The following is a 16,970-nucleotide window of genomic DNA, read 5'->3' as shown; positions in this document are numbered from 1 at the left end:
TGTTAAATAGTAAGCAAAGTATATAACAGATAATTTCCAAAAGAAAATATAGATGGCTAATAAAAGCTCTCCAAATGTTTACCTTTTATTAAAAAAAAAGGAAATTAGATTATATGTGGTAATATTTTCCCCTTATCATGTTCACAAATTTAAAATGAAAATAATTAGAACTGACAAGAACTACTGATGAAATAGTCAATATCATACTCAGTGGGAAGGTAATTCAAAGAATAATTTGGCCCATTTACATTAAAAACACTCATACTTTTAACTTAGTGTTCTAGTTCTATGACTTTCTCAAAGGAAGAAATCCAGAATACAATGAGAGTTTTACATTCAAAGACGTTCTTTTAGACACCTTTCTAATAACATGAAATTAGGTGAATTCACCTACCAACATGTAGGTGAATAGTGAAACCATGGTTAATCTATATGGTGAAATACTATATTGCCCTTACAGTTGACACAAAAAAAGAAAGACATACAACACTACTGTAGGTTCTTGAAAAATAAACCTGAATCTTATCAAGCCTCTAACTCTAACAGCCAGTTTATAGGAAATAACAGAGGAACATGTTAAATGTCACCAGGGGTGTGCAGTCAGCTAAATTTAGAATCTAGGACACTGTACAGGACAAATTACATGGTTTCTTCAACAAATAAATTATAAGAAAAAAATTTAAAAGAGGTAGGAGGAACCCAGGGATAAAAGAAATGCCAACCAAATTGTATGAATTTTGTTTGGCTCTTGATTTAAAAAAACTGAAAACATTTATGAGATAACTGAGCAAATTTGAAAACTGATTGTATATCTGATGGTGTTAAGGAATTCTTAATGTTTTCAGTATGATAGTGGTATTGTGATTGAAATATATATTAATTTATAGTATATGATGCCTAGCATTTGTTTCAAAATAATCCCCAGTTGGGTAGGGTGGTAGTAAAGGGCTTCAGAGAAGGCAAGATTGACAGTTGGCTATGTGTTGGTAATTGTTGAAGCCAGGTGGTGGGTACATGGGGCTTCATTTTCTTATTCTCTCTACTTTTGTGTATGTTTGAAAATACCCATAACAAAAAGCTCAAAAACAATGAACTTGAATGTAAGAACTTTTTAGGTTACTTTATATGAAGAAAAGCATGGTATACATGAGTAAATTTCAGCTATGGTTTTTTTAAATACAGAGGGGAAAAAAAGAACACAAGGAAATACACTGCCTCCTGGACCTTTGTAGGTCCTTTACCTTCTTTTCTACCTAGGATTTGTCACTTCAGAGAGTTTTCAAATCCTGACTCCTAAAGGTGATGTTTTTTAAGCTCTGTCCCTACAGATAGCGCCTATATGCCTCTTCCCAGCAACATTACTGGGACTAGCATACAGGGAGTGATTTCCTAAGCCAGTTTTTTTCTAGACTGGGGCAAATAGAACTTGAGAAAGGCAAAAAAAAAAATAAAACACAAGGAAATATACAAAATGTTATCAGTGGCTGCTTTTAGGTAGTGAGATTATGCATGACTTTTTATAATAATTTTTTCATATACATGTAAATTTATATGCTTGCCAATTTCTTTACAATGAACACTTTTTAATTTTATTTATTTTGATTAATGGTTCAAAATTCAAGTGGTATAAGAAGTTATCCAGTGAACCTAGCTCTGCCCCTCATTTCTCAGTCACCAAGTTACTCCCAGAAGTTAACAGTGTCATCCATTTCTTGTATATCCACCTAGAAGATGTATATATGTATCCTTTATTTTTTAAACACAAATTGTAACACACTATCCACTGTTCTGTTGTTTCCATTTAATACCATATCTAGGAGATTGAGCCATATGCGTACATCGAAGTGCTTCCTCATTCTTTCACAGCTTCATAGCTAGTCCCTTTGGGTGGACGTACAGGTTTGCTGCTTGAGACAATACTGAAGTGATCAACCTTACATGAATGTCATTTTACACAATGCAAGTTTATTACGGGAAGAATTCCTAGTTGTAAAATTGCTGGGTCGAATTATGTGTATATTTGTAACTGTGATAACGGTTTTCAAATTGCTGTCTATGTAGAGTGTGTATGCACGATATGGCAAAAATTGATAGGTGTTCTTTGCATTTTTCTTAGTATTGATATAAGTATGATTGAGGTGAGGATCTTTTCAGTTGTTCTTTTTGTGAATTCTCATTCATAACCTTCACCTCTTCCCAACTGAGTTGTTGAGTATTTTTCTTTATAATTTGTAGGAGCACTTTATGTATTTTGGAAATTAGCCTTTTGTCTGTAATATAAAGTACCAGTATTTTCCCCCAACTTATTTGTCTTTTAATTTCTAATATGGTTGTATTTTTCTTGTTTTGCCGCACAACAATTTTTAAAATTTTATTGTCAAGTTGATCTAATCTTCTGGGTTTTGTATATTTGTGCCTTCCTTGGGATCATATAAAAAACAATTTCTGATTTACACTTAAATCTTTGATGTATCTGGAATATGTCCTAGTCAGTATGTGGCTCAGGTCCAATTTAATTTGGTTTCCAAATGGCTACCAGAATGCCCCACAGCATCTTTTTTCCACTGATTTAAAATGTCATCTTTATCATACTCTTAAGTACCCATATGTTTTGTGTGTGTGTTTCTGGCCTTTCGATTCTGATCCATAGGTTTATCTATTTACATTCTAGTACCTTAGTTTTAATTATTTTACCTTTATGATGTATTTTTAAATCCTCTGGAGCTAGTCCTTCGTCACTCTTAGAATTTTCTTGGCTCTTCTTGGTTCTTTATTTTTCAGTATTAACTTCCAAATCAGCTTGTCTCAATCAGTGAAAAATTATTTTTATGTTTTCGTTGGTATGGCATTAAATTTAAAGATTAGCTTAATGAGCATTGCCTTTTCAGTGCTGTCAGTGCATCCTCTCATCCGTGGTCATGGTATGCCCTCTGTGGTTGGATTTTTTTGTTTCCTTTGGTTGCATTTATATCTTTCCTTTATTTAGATCTTGCCACGTTTCTTGTAAAGTTTATAGGTTTTTCTTATTGATGTTATAAATACTGTCTTTTCTTCCATTATATCTTCTGATCGCTGTTTGTACATATGAAGGCTAAAATATTATATATATATTTATTTTGTGCCCGCTCTTTTTACATTCTCTTATTGTTTGTAGTAGGTTTTCAGTTGGTATTCTTGGGTTTTCCATAATGTAATGATTATATATAAAATCATACCATCTACAGATAACCCTTTTCTTTCTAATACTACTAATTTTTCTTATAATTATATTGATACAGTATTTTCAATTAGAAAAATCACTTAAATATATGAATTTTGAAATAATGCATGCCTCTTATATTTAGCCCTGAATAGTGTCATATTTAGCCCTGAATAGTGTCATCCTGGTAAATACAATTAGACTTGTTTAAGTTGTACATATTCTGAATTCCTCAGTAAACCTTTAAAGATATTTAATGTTACTTTTTAAAAAAATAGTTTCTAAAAAATGAGATATTCACATTGGAAATAAATATTTTTATTAATGATACTTATTTCATTGCTTTTTTCCTCAGGATCAAATGGCTATTGCATGTGGATCTCGAGCTCATTTGGAAAAAGAATCAGTTGCTCAGGTGAGGCTTTCATCATGGATCAGTTTTTTCCTTTTTTACATACACATTAGCATGAGATAAGCTTTCATACTTAATCTCATAAAAATGAGGTTCCTTTCAGAAGAAAGGATTAACATATTTAGGAATGGATTTTTTTTTTTTTTCATGAGTATACAGGGAGGATGTAGACTTCACTTTGATTTTGGATACAAGCAGCTCTTTTTTTAAGACACAAAGAGAGTCCCCATTCAGTTATTATATAAGGCAAATTTCTCCAAATGATGCATTTTTGAACCTATCAACTTGCCTTTAGTTTTTCTCATGTCAGCACACTTAAGTACTATATTTTAAGTTTTATTCAAAGTTTAAATTTTTTTTAACTGTTCCTCTTAGAAAAGCATTATACCTTCAGATTTGTAAAGTTGTACTGCCCTTTTTAGTATATTCAAAAAAATCACTGAAGACATTAACTTCTTCAGGTTGTAATTTACAGATTAGGCTAAGAAGCTGGAGTAACTTTGAGGAAAAAAATATAATAAGGAACTACTCTATGCAGTATTTTTTATTTTAATTATTTTTTCACTTAAAAACATAGACCTAATGTATCAAGCTCCATAATTGTCCATTATATTCTTAACGGTTCATCTACTAGATTGGTCAAGTAGATCAAGAATAAAGCCATATTTTTCAGTGCAAGGTCAAAATTATCTGGGGTGTTTTGTTTGTTTGTTTGTTTTTTCCTTTAATGCATGTTCCTAGGCCAATCCCAGACACTAAATCAGACTCTAGCCACGGGACCAGGAATCTGCCTTTTTAACAGTTTCCCAGGTCACCCTATGCATACCAGAGTTTGAGAACCAGTGGAATAAAAGATTGAACCTTTCCCTTAGTGATTCTGAAATAGGACATGAAAAAATTCTAATTTTTTTCCCAAGATATACTGATGGCAGAGTCATAAAATCCCTTAAGGATTTTGTTCAAATGTGGAAACCTGAACTTTCCTTTTTTTAAGAAATAAATTATTTTAACATCTTCAGCATCTAGTCCAAATGTAACTCTATAACCCTATGGACTGTTATTGGTGTTTCAAAAAGGTTAATCTGTTAACCATAGAGAATATCAAACTCCTAGAAATTTAACACTGAAAGAGAGTTTAGAGATTAGCTAGTCCAACTTCATCACTTTACTGATACACAAGAGATAAGAAAAAGTGTATGTGCAAAATGTTCAGCACATTATTTATCACTGTGAAATACTAGAAACTATAAAATACTAAATCCCAACACTAGAAAGTGTACATATTTCCCCTGGACGAAACGTCATGCAGTGATAAAATAGATGATAATGGAGACTGTATAATCATGTTGGGAAATACTAAAATATTAGGTTGTATGGAGAAAAAACAGTATGATATTGTAAATACAGTATAATTGTTTGTGTAAAAAACACTTAATGAAAATAGACTGATGTTAATTTAAGGGTTTTGTGAGTAAATTTGGTCCTTTTTAAAAATATATATATAGATAGGGGAAAAGAGGATTATCTACTTGGAAAGGAAAAAGGGTTGGAGAAATAGGAGGCAGTAATTAGGAAGCAGTTGAAGTAATCTAGGCAAGAAATAATTGGGACCTGTATTGTTGGTGGCAGTGGAAAAGAACTGTGGTTTTTGATTTTGTTTTTAACGGTGCAAATTCTTTTCACTTAGAACTTCCATTGGTTGAAAACTCTTTGAATTTTTTTCCAGAATAGTAAGATGAGGCTGTGCTGTGGTCTGAACCTTCTTTTACCTAGTGATGCTTTTAACCAGTCATCAAGGGATCTATTCCAGGATCTATGCGTTTATAATGTATCTTGTCATCTATCCATCCATTCCTCCATCTGTAAAACTTAGTTACTGACATAGTGCTTTTGGACCCTACAGAATTGGCTGCTACTCTAGAAAGAAAGGGTAAACTGGTCCACTGACTAGAGATCAGCAGTTGTCCTCTGCAGATGCTACGTGTAACTCCTGCTGAGTAGGCTTGTAGTTCAAGTCCAGTGATTCTCACAGAACTATACCTGTCTTATAGAAGGTCATCTCCAAGGGGCAACACAACCATCTGCCACACGTCCAAGAAACTGCGGCGTGGCCTTCCACTTCTCAGCCACTCGGGTGTTCTCTTAATGTGCCATAGGTAATATAAATCCTGCATGGTGATCGATCTGTGGACAGTGAGAAAATTATAAAAGTATTAATTAACCAAGATAGTAAACAGCAACTTCAGTAGCTTAACTGTGTAGTTTTCAGTCTTATCTGTCCTAAATACCTTTACACATATTCTCAGTTAATCCTACCGTCTGTCCTGTTGCTCTCTTGGAAGACAAACATGCATGATACCGCACCATTGGAGTCTTTCAGGCATCCTTAAAAGTGTTCATATGCCCATGTGTTCTGGATAACAGTTAAAACAGTCATGTTTATATTGTCTGGGTATTCTCAAATTTATCATTTTTAAAGAATTCAAAATAGAATCCATTACTGTTTGATCTCTTTAGATTTTTTTTTGAAGAGTCTGCTTAAGTCTTAGGACTTCTTTAACTTCTCTTTTTAAGATAATAAAATTACCAGTCACCTTTAAATTTCACCTGAATTCCTTGTTTACATTTCATAAACATTAGAGATGATTGTTAATATTAAAGCAGTGAATGTTTTTAAATATCTACTTCAGAAGTTCATATAATGCTATTCTATGACTTTGTTACCTTCATTTAACTAAATAAGTCTATCCTGTAGTATGTTTTTAGATGTCTTCTAAATTCTAAGATATTTTGCCAAGTGTTAAAAATTAAAGAAAGTTCCAGTTGTTTGTAGATTATATTGTTATGCTTTTCAATATGTTAGAAATCAAATAAGTTAAAGTCCTCATGTGAACTCAACATGTTTCTGTTTTTTTAAAAAATAGCTATTATCCTAAAACAAACAAAAATCTTCTATTAACATCCAAGCAAAAGCAGTCATGAATATTTTTATTTGGTTACTAGTAAGCTCATCTAAATCATTCAAGGAGAATAGTTTATAGGTATTATTTTTCTACCTTTTAATTTTTATTTTTCTATCTTTCGATTTCTATTCGTTCCTTTCCTAAGCATAAATGCTCTTTTGGAGGTTTAATCAGTCAACCAGTATTTATTGGAAATATTTTAAATGGAAGGCACTGAGCAAGCTGTTGTGAGATTCCCAAAGTATTTTAAGATGAGGTTTCTGCCCTATCTGCTTAGAGAGGTAAGACATACTTACATCAAAACATAACTAACGATTCTAGGTGATCAGTGAGAAGTGCTAGAGCTTTTCAAAGAGTTTGTTTTACGTACCCTATAGATAAGTATTTTATTCTTCCTTCCCTTCTTGCCCTATTTAATACACAAGTGAAACTGTGGTCAGGAGGTTAAAGTGAGCTTTCAAGCTCTAGGCACGTGGGCTCCAGTAGTTGTGTCACGCAGGCTCAGTAGTCGTGGCTCACGGGTTCTAGAGCACAGGCTCAGTAGTTGTGGCACACGGCCTTAGTTGCTCTGCGGTATGTGGGATCTTCCCGGACCAGGGCTCAAACCCACGTCCCCTGCATTGGCAGGCGGATTCTCAGCCACTGCGCCACCAGGGAAGCCCACAGCCTGCTAATTATTAATGGACCCAGGATTCAAATATAGGCCTGCTCAGTTCCATGGCTTTTCTCCTGTCATTTTTTCACTGTTGAGTCATGATTTTGTTCCATGGTGATAGAAAAAGACATGTGAATGAAGAACAATACTAAAGATTACAATTATGAAAAAAAAGCCAGAAGGAGGAAAGGACTTTTATTTAGTAGGATGAGATATTAAATATTCTGCATAGACTCTTACTGGTTTGCTTATGTGCATATGTAATATATCATTCCATGGGTCTATTACCATAATTATAGAAAACTTTAAGAGATCTTATCTTTTTTAGTCCTAAATATGAAAGTCTTGAATTCAGTGATAATTAATGATTTTTTTTAAAGTTTGCATTGTTTAATGAATAATAGAATATCTGTCATGTTACTACTAATAATAAAATTAACGACTAATAACAATAGTGAATTCTCAGATAGGATTAGACTACTTAAGTTTAATATCCAAAGTATTAAAGAACTTACCTGTTAAAATATATTTAATCAGAAATATCTGTCATAGTTAGAGACACTGGGTTTTTGTTTCAAACTCCTTTCTAGTCTGTGACACTCTGCTGTACCTCTTCTATCGTATTCTCATTAGCTAGGTATCACACTTCAGGTTGAAATCTTAGTGTTTCATTTTTCCAAGATATTCTGGTAACTCAGCTTTTTTTGAAACTGAAATGTATTTGGGGCACAAAATATAAGGTGAATGAGATGTTCTCCTGGCTCAGCGCAGCCCTCCAACTGCTGTGGTATATTCCTGGCGCACTGAAGCCCTGACTCTCACAGGCACTGTGATTCTTCTGGTCTGACTCCACCTCCCGGAAGTGAGTAACTACTTTTCTAGCCTCTGTCCAGCTCCAAGCATTAGGCGTCCTCACAGTTTCTAGAATAGACTTTGCCCGTGCAGCTAATGGAACAATGGCGTTCATGTGTGAGATCTACCCAGTCAATTAAATATTAAGTTGCAGTTGTCTACAGCCAGGTGTTTTCAATGTCTCCTTTATAGATAAATAGAAAAGTCATTTATATTTTGTCTTTGTTTCAGCGTTCTTACTTCCGTACTCTTCTCATGTATGGGTTCCACTTTCTGGTGTGGTTCCTTTGTGTCAAAGGAATCAGGGACACACAGTGTGGGTTCAAATTATTAACTCGAGAAGCAGCGTCACGGACGTTTTCATCTCTCCACATTGAACGATGGTAGGTTCCTAACCGGAATGTGTCTGGTGTATCTTATACACAAGTTTCTCCAGGTAATGGGCAGCAGCCCTGTATTCCCATAATGAACATCCAGGTTTAAACAAAATTGGCACTTATATATGTAAACTTAATCTGTACCTTTACTGGTTTGGTTCTTATTTATCTCAAACCAAACATAGGGTATAAAGTTATATATTTACCTTAATTGTAGACAGTATAAATTGAGAGGCCTGAGAACATCCTGTTTCCTTAAGCTTCCTTTTTTTCCTTCAAAGAAAAAAGAAAAAGCTCAGACATATCAAAGCAGAAGAGGGTACCCACTTTCTCTTCTTTCCTTTCTTTTGCAGGAGTAAGTTCCCTCTCCTGCCTAAGACCAATCCTTGGACCTCTGCATCCCCTTCCACCTTCTAACAACCCAATCCTGTTCACTTATTTTCTCTCCTGTGTATTTAGCCTTTTCTCTCAACCACATCTTGCCCATCAGTTTTTTCAAGTTTAAATTTCTCTTGCCATTAGAAAAACACCCTCTCCATTGACCCCTGCCCCCAGCACCCCTCCAACTCTAGCCCTCTTTCCTTTCACAGTGAACCTTTTCTTGGAAAAGTGGTCCATATTCACTGTCCCCATCTTCTCGCTTCCCACTCACTCCTCACCCATCCTCCCATCTAAACATCTAGTTACCCTCCTATCATTAAATCCAGTGGTCATGTTTAATATGACCACTTACCGTCTCAATGAACCTATCAGCAGCATTCGGCCTCTCTTTGTCCCAGACCTCGCCTCAGCTCCCAGCCTGTTTAGGGAATAACAGTCACATAGAAGCCTGAAACCTTGGAGTCATTACAGCCTTCCCCACAGCCCCTCCGTATATCCAGCCCATGACCGAGGCCTGTTGTGTTGAGCTTTTATGTCCCTTCATTTCTCTTCATCTTCATCACGATCCAGGACAATTCCTATGCTGCAGTCCAAGGGGACCCTTCAGAAATTAGAAGTGATCAATCAGATGCACGTATTCTGCTTCCCATTGCCTTTCGGTGCCTTCCAGGGCCTTGAGAGGGATACCAATAGGCAGTATCAGTATTGATATTACGGTCTGGCCCACCTGAGTCTCCATGTGCGGATTCTTCCTTCTCACCACCCACTGCCCCTCGGTCAGGGTCTCCTCAATCCTTCAGATCTTCGTTAGGACAACCTGCCCTCACTCTCTGTACTAGATCAGATGCCCCTGATTGTATGCCGTTGCAGTGCCATAAGCCATTCTCGTAGCACCTGTTGCATCTGTAGTGTTTTATTTGTGTAATGTTTCTTTTTCTCTATTAAAACGTAAGCTCTACAAGAGCAAGAATCCCATCTGATTTTGCTTATTGTATAGCAAAGAGAGTGCCTGGCACATCATAGGTACTCAATAAATACTGTTGAAAGAATACTTACTGTTAGTACTGGGTTCTGTGTGAATTCTGTTCATGGTGGGAGTCTGCATAATTATTCCAGTAGATGTTCATTTTTATAGTCTCTATAACTTTCATGTGTCGATTTGCAAAGATCTGTTATCTCCATAGAAATAGATGTCATATAATCTTCCCAAATAACTTTAAAGAAACTGTAGTTTCAGAATTAAAATTATCAAACATGTTTTTAAATCTTTTTTTCTAGATTAAAAATTTTTAAGTAATGTATATTTGGTTTTAAAATTTAGACGCCTGTTTCTATTATGTTAAAGAATAAAATATATTGATAGTTAATGGACTACAAAATCAGAGAATCTTATTTATTAAGAAGCCACTCTAGAAATAAAGCCCTCCCTCTGCATTAGATATTTTTCAGTCAGATGTTATGTCTTCATCTATGGTCAAAGGACTAGGTTCATTGTAGTTCATAAGGAAGGATTTAAACATGGAGAACATTAGGGTTAGGGTTGATGACTTAAAAATCATGAAGTTTCCTTGTCAGGACTGTTATAAGTCAGGATTGTTGTAAGGCAGCATTGTCCAACAGAAATATAATATGAGACACAAATGCAAGCCATATATGTAATTTTAAATTTTCTAGTAGCCACATTAAAAAGTAGAAAGGTGACATTTATTTTAATACTATATTGAACACAATATAAACATAGTCATTTCAGCATGCACTCAGTATGAAAAAAATACTGAGCTATTTTACGTGCTTTTCTTTGTACCGTGTCTTCAGAGTACAGTACGTCTCAATTCAGACTAGCCACATTCAGTTGCCCAGGAGCCAGCCACGTGTGGCTAGTGTATTGGCCAGCACTGTTCCAAGGTTTTATGGGTTTTTTAAGTTAAAGAACATGTTTTTATTTTTTTCTTCTTTAAATTTTATGTTCACGTGCATGCCTTTTTAATTATTTATTTGCAATTTGATTGGAATAATATTGACCTGACTTAAAATTTTAGCCTCTCACATCTCTCTTTAGGGTCCAGTTATGTTTATGTTGTGCCCATAAAGGAGAACCACCAAATACACATGTATCAACCTGATTAGCAGTATACCCTTCACCACAGTAATGTTTCATTGTCTTTATTTAAACATCTCTGTTCCTTCACTTCAATCAAGAAAGACTAAAGAGCAGATATTTTTTTTCTTATGCAGCATAAGTTTTAGAAACCAAATTGTGCATCTACTCATTTCCATATAAGTGTCTCCTTAGACGGTTTTTTTAAGAGGACTTGTTCTAAAGATTCACTGAAATTTTTCTCGCAACTTTCAGGGAATCCAAGTCAAGTAGTTTCTAGGTATTGCAAAACTTCAAGGTATACGCTGTACTGCTGAAGTTAAAAGACTACAGGCATCTCTTTGATTCCGAATTACTTGAGTATGGGTAACGTTAAATGTTAAATATAAATATGTATATAAAATCTCCATCTTCTGAACTCTACCTCACCTAAATTCTTTCCATTTAATGTTAAGGTATAATTTGACCCAATTTATGAATAATTTTTTAAATGGATTCTTTGAAATGTACTTTCTTCTAGTGAATTTTTTTAAATTTTTAATCAGTGTATTCATGTTTATAATTTAAAGTCATTCCATCAGGCTTATAACAAGAAAACAGTTGTCCTTTGCCCCATCTCCGTCCATCCCCCATTCCTGCTCCCTCATTCTAGTCACTTTCATCTCTTTACTGCTTGTTTGTGGTGTTTGCTTTCACATTGAAAACAATGGGTCTGCATAGCTATGTCTCAGTTTTTCAGTTTTAGATATTAAGTTCCACAATAGGAAATCAATGGACAAGTATTTCGTTCTCTTAAACTCCTGTACACCCTCCACAGTTATGCTCCTAATACAGTTTTAAAATAATATTTGCTTAGCTCAGCATTGATCATTATAGCTGGGTAAAGAGAATTCAGACTTGAGCTGTAGCATGCAATGGGATTATACGACCCACATAGTTGTAGTACTTTTTGTTTTTCTAAAGGTAATAACTGGAGTTTTTTGCTGGCATTACTTGACTGTGGATCTAACACTTCCTTGTCCTCACTCTCTGACAGGAGCATAAGTTCCCAGACACATCAGATTATGCCTCAATTCCATCTTTTTCTTGGAGATGGAAAGCCTTTCTCGTCGGCTCTTCCTTTCTAGTTGTGTCCTGGCCTGCTGCAGCTCCTGTCCTAGATCTTGTTTTCCTTGGTTTCCATCCTAATTTAGTAGAGCACACCTCTCTTACACCTCCTAAAAAATATGAGAAAGACACTGCGAGACCCCGCATGTAGAGACGTGCCTTGATTCTACCCTCACACTTGTTTACCAGTTAGCTGGAGAAAGAGTTATAGGTTGGAAATCCTTTTTCCTCTGGATTTGGAAAGCATTGCTCTGTTGTCTTTGGCATCAGTGTTTCTGTGGAAAAGTCCAATTCTGTCAATAATCTAATCTTGATTCCTTGTCTATGGCATGTTGTTTCCACCCCACTTTGGAAGCCTTTTATTCAGAGTGTTTTGAAATGTCATGATTCAGCGACTTAATGTGGCTCTTTTTCATGCATTTTGTTGAGTACTCAGGAGGCTAAGTCTGGAAACCCATGTCCTTTAGTTCTGAGAAATGTCCTTTATTCATTTCTTCGATGATCTCCTCTGTCTTTTCTCTCTTCTCTCTTATAAAACAGATATAGAGCTTCCCTATTGATCCTTTATTTTCTCCCTCTTCCTATTTTTCTTCTTTTGAGATTTCCTCAATTTTATCATCTAACCCTCCTTTTAAATTTTTATTTCTGCTATCAAAACCTCAATTTCCTGCAACTCTTGTATTCTGGTATTCATTTTTCTAAATCTGTTCTTGTTTTTCATGACTACAGTAGCTTCCACTAACACTTTGACATTTTCTTCTTTCCTTGTGTTGTTTCTGTTGCTCCAGTTTTTTTCTTTATGTTTGTTTTTATCATTAAAGTTTATCCTCAGATATCTTTAGTACGGTGCTAAAAATTTTAGCTCATCAGCAGCTGGATGCGTGGTCAGAGAACTGACTGACTGACTGATTTCACTACAAATTAAACTAGTGGGGCCATTTTGTGTGGGTAAGTCCCAGCTGTCACTATGTTTTGGGCTGGTCATTTTCACTAAAGTGGGATCCTTCAATCTGCTGCCTAAGAGATATGATCCTGGCTGCCAGCATTCACAGAACCGGCTGGAAGAAAGGAGACTCTCATACAGATTTTCAGCGAGCCCTCCGGTCTGCAGCCCACCTGCACCTCCGCTCACAGAGGTCACTTGGGCCCTTGATGCCTGAGCCTCGGGGGCTCTGTGGTGCCCATTAACCTGCTCTGGGCTTCTCCCTCTGCCGTTGTCTACTTTCTAGTTACCACTTGTCTAGCTACTTTGCAACGTTCACATTTTTTTTTTTTGTTACTCTCATCTTCTCCTCTTTTTGTTCTCGTATGTTTACCCCATCATTGTCGTTTTAATTTTAGTGGGATTTCAGAAGGGAGCAGTAGGGTGTGTGTGTGTGCCATGTTTAGCAGAGTCTCAACACACTCTCTGTTCTTCAGAAATACATCTGTTCCTGAGGTAACAGCTATATCAGACACTGAATAACAAAAGAAAATGTGGTGACTCTGCCCTCCCCACATTTACAAAAACTCAATAAGTCATTTCAGTTGGAGAATAACCCTTATGCTGCTTCTCTTAATTGGCATAAGGTTCCATCCAGAAGTACTTGGTATTTTAATTATAATGTTTGCTTTGGTAACAGATTGGTCTCTTATTTGTAATATGGTGATACGAACTGCAGTTTGTTGTTTTGTTTTGTGGTTTTTTGGGTTTTTTTTTAAATAAACATCTCATGTCTTCTAAAATGTTTAAGGGGAGAAGGGTATAATAATAGTTTATAAGATGAATAGCCCTTTCAGTTTTTTTAATACAAAAAAAATTTAATTTGTATTTCAGTTAATCAGTGGTTTTTTACCCCACTCCTTTTCATTCATCATTTTTATGTTGTTTTGTGTCTTTGATAAGTCACTAATTCTATATGATATCTTTGGAGAAATACTTAATAATCTTGATCAGATTATTGAATAGCATTACTCAGCAGCCCATTAGGTAATTTTTTGGTTTTATGTTAAAGGAAAGTTTTAAGGGTTAATATTCAAATTATTTCCTTCTTTCATGAGTGTCACAATTCTACTTAACGGAAGTTTTACTTAGTCCTTTTAGAAACACAAAGAACACCTTTGTAGATGGTTTTATCATCTTAAGTAAATATTTTATTAGGATAAGGGAAAGCATTAAGTGTTTTTAAAAAAAAATAGTTTTCATATTGAATTATCCAAACACTTGGGATTTAAACTAGTTGCATAATGGATGGTGGTGGTATTGTAGCCAAGAAAACAAAACTCCCAAATTCAGATTGTCTGGAATCAGGGAAATCAGACAGAAGTGGATTTTAGGCGTTTTCTTGTTTGTGCTCATATTCTAAAACCAAGCCGGGGAAGTTTGAAGTGTGTTCCATGCAGTCTAGAAAGTGGGGCGTTTCATGTCTCGAATGAAAGCAAAACAGTGAAAGACTTTAGTGCTTTTCGAGACAAGTAAAAGCATGAAGTGCAGCACAGGCAGTGGTGCTTCTCTTTTTGAGTTTAATGCCAGTGAAAGGACACAACTGGTTGAGAGAATTTTGTAAAAATCCAAGAAAACTTCTAAGTCAGGATTCAAAAATGTTAAGGAAAGCAGATTCGACCTAAACGAAAGGGCTGATTGAAGAGGAGCTTTTTAAGAAAGAGTCTTTCCTAGGTAGAAGGCAGGCTGAGCTGGGAATTCAGACTAGAGATGATTTTAAGTGTATGTTAAAATGAGACAACGTATCTAATTCCTATGTATATATGTAGTTATACCCACAAGGCCTTTCAGGCCAGCCTAAACTGGCTTTTCACTTTCACCAGCTGCCAGGACTGTACTGTCCAGGACGGCACTGGGGAGGGGAAGAGGGAAGGCAGGCCATAGGGACCCCATACTTAGAAAAGAAACCTTGCTTCTTTGGTGGTAGAAGAATGTAATCAAGCAGCTCTATAAAGTGACTGAGAACATTCTCTCCTAGTGCTTCTCAAGGTTCTGTTTTACCAGCTCTCTGAATCCGTTGAAAATGCTATCAGTTCTGTTTCTTGAGCTAGTTAAGGTTGGGATTTGAAAACCATCAATCTTGAAAATTTCCAGGATTAAATTTTCTCTTGGAGCCCAGGAGGCCGTTTTTACCTCTGGGAGTTTCTGAGTGGTGACAGAGACACCATATTTCTCATTTATATGTTATGCAGTGACACGCGATGTTATATCATTTGCCTTGAAGCTCCTGAACTACTTTGCTTTTATTTGACCTTATGTTTATCTGGCCTTCACTTTTACAATATAAGCTTTTATATCTGCTGTGTAAGCTTCTTTAAAACATGCCAAGGTAGAGATTTAATTACACTCTATTTGTCTTTTTAAAAATAAATAGCAATGTATTTTCCATTTCAGGGCATTTGATGTAGAACTGCTTTACATAGCACAGTTCTTTAAAATCCCAATAGCAGAAATTGCTGTCAACTGGACTGAAATTGAAGGTGAGTATATTGTTTACATTACAGCTGATCTTAAGTGGGGGAAGATGTCAGACCATACAGTTGTCCAGTGAAGTCAGCTGGCTTTACTATCACCCCAGCTCAGCTGTCCTAACTCAGAGAGGCAGTTTCATAGACAGTACTGCCTACTAATCCTTGCCACCCTCCTCCAGCTGGCTTACTGCCTTCTGTATTAAAGGAAAGATATCTTCTTAGGCTCTTCATTAGGCCTACTGGTTTGCCTAAGAAATTCAGTAAAAACTTGTACAGTAGACAGGATCATGGTGATTTCAGGCTAGAAGCAAGGTGAATAGTCTTCAGATAAACTTTATTGTTTGTAATACCAATTTTTTTTTTTAGTATTATTTCATTACTCAGTGAGTTTTGAGCACCTACAAACCACTGTGCAAAGCTAAATGAGGAACTAGTTGTTTTTACTCCAAATGTCCATAATCCATTCACAGCCAATTTTTAACTGGCATCTGTACATATATCCAAAAATGTAAAGATTTCTAAGATTTAAAATGTGAAATCTATCATACTTCTGAATAATTTCTATTCAGAAAAGCTTAGACGGCTCTCACTGTTTAGAATTTAAAATATATTCTAGTGTTCTCCTTTGCTTACCTTAGAATGATCCTAAATTAATTCACAGTGTAGGAGCAGTTAACTGGAGACTTTTTCAAAGTTACCTCTCCTCCAGGTAAGCATGGCCTCCTCTTGAAAAGTCATTGTTGAAGTTAGCAACCTCAGATGTTTAGGGACAGAAAAAGGTTAAGAACCGGTCTGGAAATCATACAAGCTATGTAGACCTCTTGGAGTCTTGCTGAATCATATTGAGTTTACAGCAGTTTGACTCATCTCCACAGTAGCAGCCTAGATCAAAGGGGATGGGAAGCAGGTGAAAGGATGCCTCAGACTCGTCAGGATCAGCTCGCTCGACATGTCTGTGTTGATCTGTGCCCAGCATAGACTCTATGGGAAGCTGAAGTGGGGAGAAGTAAAAATATGTTTCATTTTATATCAGTTGCTCACTTGCATTTCTCAGAGAGTTGAGTGTTAAATCTCGTTAACCAGCACTTAGTGAGCAGTTTTTCTGTTAATCATCCCCAAACCCTCAGCCATATACGATCGGTCCCTCCCCACTAGAGCAGGGCCATCTGAAATTCTCACAGTTTAGATCCTCCCAAGTTTTATTTCACTTCAAGGTGTTTTGTTTTTGTTGTTTTTAGAGAAACCACTCACTTTGGCTTTGAAGATATTTTAAATCTCTTATCCATGATTTAAATTAATTATGGTGGATGTGTAAACTTCATTGTGGTAATCATTTCACAGTGTATATGGCTATCAAATCATCACGTTGTACACTTTAAATACATTTCAATTTTATTTGCCAATTACACCTCAGTAAAGCTTGTGCGGGGGGAGGGGGCGGGGGGGAAGAAAGGAACAGAGAAAGAAGCTAGA

General features: G+C 35.8%; 1 protein-coding gene across 5 annotated transcripts in view; it reads left to right on the top strand.

Moving 5' to 3' along the window:
- The window catches only part of ALG5 (ALG5 dolichyl-phosphate beta-glucosyltransferase), a 39,591-nt gene that overhangs the window by 21,802 nt on the left and 819 nt on the right, over positions 1-16,970 (top strand). For all 5 annotated transcript variants that reach the window (XM_036831459.1, XM_036831456.1, XM_036831458.1 and 2 more), the window contains 3 exons: positions 3,555-3,614; positions 8,313-8,464; positions 15,421-15,506. In XM_036831459.1, the coding sequence (XP_036687354.1) occupies positions 3,555-3,614; positions 8,313-8,464; positions 15,421-15,506 (298 nt within the window). The remainder of the gene's footprint in view (positions 1-3,554; positions 3,615-8,312; positions 8,465-15,420; positions 15,507-16,970) is intronic.

The sequence above is a fragment of the Balaenoptera musculus genome, chromosome 18, assembly GCF_009873245.2.
Source record: "Balaenoptera musculus isolate JJ_BM4_2016_0621 chromosome 18, mBalMus1.pri.v3, whole genome shotgun sequence".
Lineage (NCBI taxonomy): Eukaryota > Metazoa > Chordata > Mammalia > Artiodactyla > Balaenopteridae > Balaenoptera > Balaenoptera musculus.
The sequence above is the reverse complement of the archived record's forward strand: the minus strand, read 5'-3'. Positions and strand labels throughout refer to the sequence as shown.